At 41.9% G+C, this 8,995-nt stretch overlaps 1 protein-coding gene across 1 annotated transcript in view; it reads left to right on the top strand.

Moving 5' to 3' along the window:
• Nucleotides 1–6,475, top strand: part of NEDD4 (NEDD4 E3 ubiquitin protein ligase) — a 1,239,834-nt gene extending 1,233,359 nt beyond the window's left edge. Inside the window, exons 28-29 of the mRNA XM_069222425.1 lie at nucleotides 4,206–4,278; nucleotides 4,369–6,475. Of these exons, the coding sequence (XP_069078526.1) occupies nucleotides 4,206–4,278; nucleotides 4,369–4,471 (176 nt within the window). The 3' untranslated portion in view covers nucleotides 4,472–6,475. The remainder of the gene's footprint in view (nucleotides 1–4,205; nucleotides 4,279–4,368) is intronic.
• Nucleotides 6,476–8,995: the final 2,520 nt, after the last annotated feature.

Raw genomic sequence — 8,995 nt, forward strand, 5'->3', positions numbered from 1 at the left:
CATGGACCAGCGACCTCCTGAAGCCTCAGAGGACTGCCCTGCACCCAAGGACCAAGGAACTCTGCCCTGTTCAAAAACCTGCAACTTCTTTGCAACAAAGAAGCAACTTTAAAAACTTCACGTTTCCCGCCGGAAGCGTGAGACTTCCCACTCTGCACCCGACGCCCCCGGCTCGACCTGCAGAAAACCAACACCTCAGGGAGGACTCCCCGGCGACTGCGAGCCCGTGAGTAACCAGAGACGACCCCCCCTGAGCCCCCACAGCGACGCCTGCAGAGAGAATCCAGAGGCTCTCCCTGACCGCGACTGCCTGTAACAAGGGACCCGACGCATGGAACCAACACTGCACCCGCAGCCCCCAGGAACTGAAGGAACCGAACTCCAGTGCAAGAGTGACCCCCAGGCGACCCTCTGCCTAGCCCAGGTGGTGGCTGCCCCAAGGATCCCCCCCCCATGCCTGCCTGCATCGTTGAAGTGACCCCCGGGTCTCTCCATTACTTCCTATACAAAACCCGACGCCTGTTTGCACATTGCACCCGGCCGCCCCTGTGCCGCTGAGGGTGTACTTTCTGTACCTTCTTGTGTCCCCCCCGGTGCCCTACAAAAGCCCGCTGGTCTGCCCCCCAAGGACGCGGGTACTTACCTGCTGGCAGACTGGAACCGGGGCACCCCTGTTCTCCCTCCATAGAAGCCTATGTGTTTTGGGAACCTCTTTGACCTCTGCACCTGACCGGCCCTGAGCTGCTGGTGTGGTAACTTTGGGGTTGCCTTGAACCCCAAATGGTGGGCTGCCTATGCCCCAACTTTGAGACTTGTAAGGGTTTTACTTACCTTCAAAACTAACCTTTACTTACCTCCCCCCGTGGAACTGTTGATTTTTGCACTGTGTCCACTTTTGAAATAGCTTATTGCCATTTTTCCAAAGACTGTATATGATATTGTTTTCATTCAGAGTTCCGAAAGTACCTAAGTGAAGTACCTTACATTTAAAGTATTAACTGTGAATCTTGAACCTGTTGTTCTTAAGATAAACTAAGAAAATATATTTTTCAATATAAAACCTGTTGGCCTGGAGTAAGTCTTTGAGTGTGTGTTCCTCATTTATTGCCTGTATGTGTACAACAAATGCTTAACACTACCCTCAGATAAGCCTACTGCTCGACCACACTACCACAAAATAGAGCATTATAATTATCTACTTTTGCCACTATCTTACCTCTCAGGGGAACCCTTGGACTCCGTGCATACTATTTCTTACTTTGAAATAGGATATACAGAGCCAACTTCCTACAAATAGGATCACAATTGTTTTATATATCATGTTCTAAATTCATTCTGCAAATATCTATATCCTGTGTTCTGGCCAAGTGGCCATAATAAACATCAGAAACAGGATCACATTTTGTTATTCAATTTCTCAAATACCCACATCCTGTATTATGGCTCAATGGCTAACTAGAAGTAAATTATACACTAGGACATGATATGAATGCACATGTCATTTATGTATTACATGACTGTTTTGCTTTCACTAATGACCGAGCTGACAAAAATCCCTGGAATGCACTTCTTAGTTCAAAGAAGACATTTATTATTAATTCACCACGAGGTTCCTAAAAAGAGATTAGTAGGTCGAAAGCACACGTTTAAAAATAGTCACAGCAATGAAAGGAAAATGTATCAAAAATTATTCTCAGCTGCAATGTACACAGCAAATATATGTGATTATATTATAGCATAATTGCAAAGCAAAGAATAAAGTAAAAATTCATCACTGTGGGCCTGCCAAGCTCTTCTTCTTTCTCATGCCAGCAAGAAGATGACCACGTTCAACTGCGGGAAAGAGATATCCACCCTCACAGGACAAGTGTCAGGCATTTGACGTCCAATCCTGACGAGGTCTTGGAAATTCCCTCGCTACTGAGCAGGGCCACCTTTTTATACCTTTAAAGAACCGAGAGGGCTTTCTGGAAAAACCCTCCCATGAAAGAGAAATATTCAAACATGCTGGCTACTGGAGGTCAGAGTTGGAAGAAAAACGTTGAAACCTGGCCAGACAGATTCTCAAGGCTCTCCTCCCAAGGCCTCACTGCTCCCTGCACTGCACTTTCTTATCATGTTGACTGACTAACTGTTCGTGTTCGGTGAGAAAATACGAAAAACAAGCTCAGTTTACCATGTGGAAAAACACAGCTCAACCGCAATGTCCCACATGCAATGTCTAACGCCATGATAAAGTCAATAGGCAGCTAAACTGAATACAAAATGTAATCTGCAACTTGTGAACACTGAACAACTAATATGCAAAGTGTGCAACACAATGTCAGTGGTCAAAAACATCTATTTTTATTACAATGACTTATCCAACCATACTCGCGGCCCTTATTTAAACTGTTTGTGAAGGTAACATCCTCATATTGCATATTAAGTAAATAAATGTTATCATGCCTTTCTCTTACCGAACACACACTGTGCATCCAATTATATGTATATAAACTGGAAAATATACTGAAAAAACTTCTACTCACTGCACTACAAAAGCAAACTGAAACAAAAAAATGTGTATTGAATGTAGAAATACCCCTGACTCTTGTCCTCCATGCATAAAATCATAAACACAAGACAAACAATGAAAAATTATTACTGATTGTCTCATGTTATAAATGTTTTCAACCTATATGTACAGAAAGTTCCTCTTCAAGGTTCAGACCCATCGGGCCTTACTTTTAAGACGCACAATATATTCAGACTTCAAGATCCGGAGTTTCCTTTCTCTGTTACCTCCTCTTGTTGACACCTCTACTCTGTCAATACCAAAAAATGGAAAGAGTATCAGAATTTTTGGCATGTACTTGTTCCCAAAGTCCCGCAACAGGATAACTGTGATCACAATTTCTAATTGCTCTCAAATGTTCCAGAATATGCTTCTTGACAGGAACAATAGTACTCCCAGTGTAGCTTAAGCCGCATGGGCATTCTAGAACATATACTCAAAAATCACAGTTGCATGTGAATAACTTAATCTGTTTCTCCTGTCCATTGGGCATCAGGTATGTCTTCACATTAATACTGTTCTTGCAGGCTTTACAATAACCACACTTATAGAAGCCTTTCTGTTCTGTCAGCCAACTACCCTGTTTTGGAACTGTCTCCATATTACTATGAACCAAAATATCTCTCACTGATCTTGCTTTGGGATATGTAATCAATGGGGAAGGCGAGACCTTAAACTGCCAACTACACTATCCGATTTTACCACATACCAATGTTTTGAAATCATCCTTCGGATTTCTTATGATTCAGCATTGTACGTGGTAATGAGTCTCACCCTCCCCTCAGCAATAGAAGTTACAGATTTCTTGGCAAAGAGATCCTTTCTAGGGACGCTTCTTGCTCTATCTCTAGCCGCCCAGTAGGACTTGATGAGGATACCCTCTCACTTGAAATCTATGCAACATGATGGCCTCCTCTTTCTCATATGCCTTCGCATCACTGCAGTTACACCTGGCCCTCAATAGTTCCCCATAGGGGATACTCCACTTCAAATGAGTTGGATGATGACTCCGTGCATGCAAAAGACTATTGCCTGCTGTCTCTTTTCGGTGAAGGCTAGTACACACCTTGCCTCTCTGAATCGTCACATGTACATCTCGAAGATCAATTGCATTACTAAGGAACTGGTGGGTGAAAGCTAGATTTCTCTCATTACATTATATGAATTTCAAAAAGTCATGCAAAAGACTGACAGACCCATCCCAAATTACAAAAATGTCATCAATGTATCTTATCCAGAGAGCTATATGTCTTATCCAATGCTCATTCTCGTCTGTCCAAACATGTTGTTGCTCTTACCAGCCCATAAAAATGCCAGTGAAACTTGGAGCAAAGCATCTTTCCATAGCGTCACTGGTAACCTGTGGTTGTTTCATGTAAGTGCTGTGTGATTATTGAGGTATTGCACAAGCTTTGCATGTCTCCTAGATAAGTCTTGGCTGCTCATCCACAGCTACCTCTAGAGAGCCCTTGCTTCCTAGACAATGCCTACATTCCCTAATAGGGGTCGCCTGGACCTGGTGCAGGGCACCCCACCATAAGTGTCCACTACACACCAGGCCAGCTTTCTACATGGGATATGTGTCCAAATGGTTGATAAAAGGAGATCACAACAAGATGTCTAATGAAATAATTTCCTTATTTTGTTTTAGGCTCAAATGGACCACAGTTGTTTACGGTTGAACAATGGGGTACCCCTGAAAAATTACCTAGAGCTCACACTTGGTAAGTAAATAAATTCGTCAGAACTCTTAAACTATCTCAGCGTGATACCCAAGCACTTTGTATGCTAAAGTTCTTCTCTTTGTTTGACAGTTTCAATCGATTGGATTTGCCACCCTATGAGACCTTTGAAGACTTATGGGACAAACTTCACATCGCAATTGAAAATACTCAAGGTTTTGATGGAGTTGATTAGAGACAATAAACAAATCTGAAGACCTTAATTTCCAGTTTACAAATGAAAATCCGAAAACCTTTTCTTGGACACAGATTGGCTGTCGAAACCTGAGACGTGTTCGTGTATTTATAGAAGAGAATTATATTTGTTAGAATTTACACATACTTTCACATTCAATGCATCCATTTCTGTCATGGTGCTCAAATAATAGCCTAGTCTGACAAGCAAAAAGTGAAAATCCTTTAACAAGTTACCTCGGTTTTGCTAAGTGCCCAACTTCAAGTTAAGTACTGAAACTCTAAATTTACAACATGTTTGCAACTAGACTCGCTGCTGCCCTCCTGCGGCCTTCTATCTGAACGCGTCTGAGTATTCAGTATTGTACCACACCTCTTTGTGAGCTTCTGAGATTTTTTTTTATACACACACATTCTGCTCGTATATGTTGAAAATCTCGAAAGTATATTTGCTTTTCACTATGTCGGGTTGATTGCATACAGATATTAACATAACGTATAACCAGCATATTTCCTACTTGAGTTTATTGAAGCAAACATATTTTTGATAACAGAGATGCATTAATAAATATGAATATAAATAGTGTCATAAATGGCAGACCATGCTATGGAAACATGTTCTCATTTTGAGAAATACAAAAACATATCGCCTTTATTTAAGGCTTTTTGCAACAAAATATATATTGATAGGTATAATCTGCCGGGGTGTCCACACAAGTCAGCCAATATATATTTTTTTCTGAGCCTTTGTACTCTGAAAAGTCCTATACGGACTCTTATGACAGGCAAAAATGAAATGCTTTAAACATCAATATAATCATCCTTTTTAAAAAATGTGATTGTTTCCTTCCAAAAATCAATTGTCTTTCTTGGTCTTGGTAGTGCCACTGTGAGTTTTTGACTGTCTAGAACTAATAACGTCTGCTTTGTACCTCCATGTCCCATGTATGAAGAAAGACTGTACATCATGCATCTCAGTGTGTTTTTCGCGTTCACACTGGGTATGAAACATCTGGCATAATGACCTTTCTTCACCTGTCCTCAGAATAGGTTGAATTGAGACGTGATATGGCCATTTGTTTGAAATGTGGAAGAGAAGATGCTTCACCCCAATGAGGACAGATAAAGAACATTCTTTTCCCAGCCTTCGGAAGAGCACCGGGTTAGGCTTCTGTGCTCTGCTACGTGCAGCAAGGTTGGAGAATATTGAGGGTGGAGCAAACGCCACTAGGGAGTCCCATGCGGGTCGCGGATAAGATCGACGTATGGCACAGAGGGCTCTGACGAGCCATTGGTCTTCAGCGAACCGGCAAGCACTGCATATTTTACATTTTCGCCTAAAGGAATGTTAAGTGGGGTGGGAAATGTGAATGGTGATTGGCAGGCTTTGCCTCTTCTGGGACACGTATAATGGGTAACGTGAGTTCTCAAGAGGGAGGAACTGGGGGTTGTGGCTGCACAGTAAATTAAAGTTGGACCAAATGTTGTCACAGTTTAGGTAAATTTTCCTTTCAGGTGTAGTACATTTGAAATTGTGAGTACAAACGTAGAGTCCTTTTTTGAGGATGAAAGAAGCATGAGGGGCATTGCTCATTCTGTTTTAGACTGCACTGGCCATAGCGCAGGACTTGGAATTGAAAATGTGCTATACAGTTTCCGAAAACCCTTCAAATTATATGCTATAGGTATGCTACAGGATAAAACCTACCATGATCTATGTATGGGTATATGTAAATATATAATTATTTTTGAAGCCTTTTACATCTATGATATATTTGCAAATAAAATATATGAAATGCAAGCAGTATTAACATTTTGCAACAACTTATAGCGTTAGGCAACCAACCAAAGCTCGAAGTATTTCTCATCAATGCAGTAAAAACGTCTACAGGGTTTTATACATTTATTGATTCCCCGAATTGTACGAGGAGTGTTTTTATGTTAATTCGTAATTTCAATTCATAGAATAACCAAAACATTTATTCAAATAACATTATTACCCAAATTGTTGCGTATGTGCAGTTTTTTCCACTTCTGCAAACTCTTCTATAGGATTTAATGACTATTTTGGTATTAATTATGGTGTTCTTCGTGACTGATAAATCTTGTCATAGTTTCCTTCAGTATGCATATCGTGACAAAAAAATTGTGGTTTACGTGACATCTAGTTAATGTGCTTCACGCTAGTCTTTATCTGCTTTCCAGCATCTTGAATATTCCTGCCTGAGGCCAATGAAACCATTTTAGACTCTTTTCCAACATCCGCGTTTGTTGTAGCAGCCGGTTTTCTTTTATAAATGATTGCCTCGAAATATACACGATTTTCAGTTCCATTAACACACTTTCATTCTACAATGAAGGAATATGAAACAACTCTCACTTTTGTTTTTTGTCTCTTCGTTGTTTGATTGTAGTTTGATTATTGTACTCGATATTTTTCAGGGTCTATCTGGGCCTCATGTCTTCTTAGATAGCTCTGTAAAGTCGAACTTTATCCAGAATCATCCTATTGGCACTCTTGGCGTAAACTGTGGCCCAAATGTAGCTTATTGTGCAGCTCCTGAATTATAGCAGAAACCAAAGTTTCTTACGTTGTAAAAAATTTCATCTTTGGAATTTAGAAAAGGTATCATAAAGTTTGTTTGTACTTATTGTTTTCTCTTGATTTATAGTTGCGCTTTACCAACGTGCTTTATGCAGTTAAAGATTCCTTCTATTCCCCGTTCTGTTGAGGGGATAAAATTAGTATGTTTCACAGAAAACCTTTGTAGCTTATTGTTGGTGGAGACCAAAATAAACTTTTACTCAATACATTGTACTATGAAATGCCCAAACCTCAGTGCTGTTATTTTCCTTTTTCTGGAGTGATGGAATCATGGGAGTTCGGATGAACACTGCTAACCGCAGATTCCCCACCTTTAGAATACCCCCAGGTTCCAGACAGGATCCTGGAGAATTCTTCAGCAGTACTTCTGCACACTGCCAGGTGGCGCCATATATATCATGCTGTGACAGAGCGGACCTGCATATGAAGACAACACCCCTGTCTGCTGGCGTCAATACTTTTCTTTCGGTGCCCTTCCATGTCGATCCGGAAGTAAACTCCTCACTTTGTCAGCCTTCCAACAACTCAAAATGCCTTTTTTAGTGTGTGTTAGGCAACATGTCTCCCTGAAAAACAATAGGATTCTAACATGTCGAGACTGCAGCAAGCAGAATGTGTGTTTGTGATGCTTGAGCTTTGGTTAGAACTCGAAGTCGTACTGTGAGTGTTCCCTCACGTTCCCAAAGGAGATCTGGGAGTGGGAAGCAGAACTCTGTCTCGTCGAACCTATGAAGAGGTTGCGATTGAAGCACACGTTCTGCACTGAGTTATAGGGCCTATCCAGTGCTTTAAATGGGCCGGTACTCTCCGGTACTGAGTACCGGCACTTTTTTATTTTGAGAGGGAGAGTACCGGCATATCTCAAGAAAAACGTAATACTTTTAATTGGAGAGTACTGGCACTTCTGAGCAACAGACGTGCTGGACTTACTGCTTATTGCCTACACTTGAAACTGAGGCACATTTATTAATTGAGCTATTTCAACCAGGCGCAACCTCATCGGAGCAACTTTGCCATTTATTGAGGTGCTCTCAACATTTTCATGGCCTGTTGTTCTAAGCCCTGCGCAGGGCCACGGTCCGTCAATCTGTGGCCACACATCATCGACCAGTCCCCGGTGACCCAACTTTTTTAACAAACCACCCTACCCCTGCAAGCCTGGTGGTACATAGGTCAACAAGTAAAGCCAATTCAAACCTCTTTCTGACCACCACCCCCCAGATAGAGAGTTGAAATGTATTGGTGTCTTTGGGAAAAAAAACATTTTTTGGCTGATTTGGCCTAAATATCTTGGAATACAATGTATCTTCTTAGCAAGTACATCCATGTCTTATGGGACATGGCCAGCAAGATCTTGCCAGTAGGCCAGAAGGGCCTCATTGGCTTAATTGATCAGGATGCGCCAAGGTATATTTTATGTTGGCCTGGACACCACAGGGTGTGTGGGCTGAGCTACTGGCACAAGTGCTGTGCTTAAACAGTGCTTCTAAGCGAGGTCAGCCAGATAATGTTTGAGCCTTTCTTTTGAACATGCCCATAAAAAAATCACACTTGTTTGGAGAGAAGTTTTATGTGGCCCACGAACAATTGAAGAGCTGCACCGCTGCACAATCTCTGGGGATGTTGTCCCCAGTCAGGAAGTTTCACCAGCAGTATTATTCGAGAGACCAACTTATTAGCATTAGCAACCTTCCCAACCTATGGAGTAGAAGTAGATCCAGCCCTTTCAGGGGAGAGGACGTGGTGGAGGCTGTGGTCACACCAGAAGGGCCAGTAATTTTCTAGCTCCTCCTCCTGTGCTGCAGCAGCTTTTAAGCTATTTTGACTTGCCCTCACACACCCACATACCCTTCCCGACCCCCAATTTCGCAGTCTGTTGGAGGGTTCTCTTGGGAGAGGTAGGTTTCAGAGACTTCTGGT

The sequence above is a fragment of the Pleurodeles waltl genome, chromosome 3_1, assembly GCF_031143425.1.
Source record: "Pleurodeles waltl isolate 20211129_DDA chromosome 3_1, aPleWal1.hap1.20221129, whole genome shotgun sequence".
Lineage (NCBI taxonomy): Eukaryota > Metazoa > Chordata > Amphibia > Caudata > Salamandridae > Pleurodeles > Pleurodeles waltl.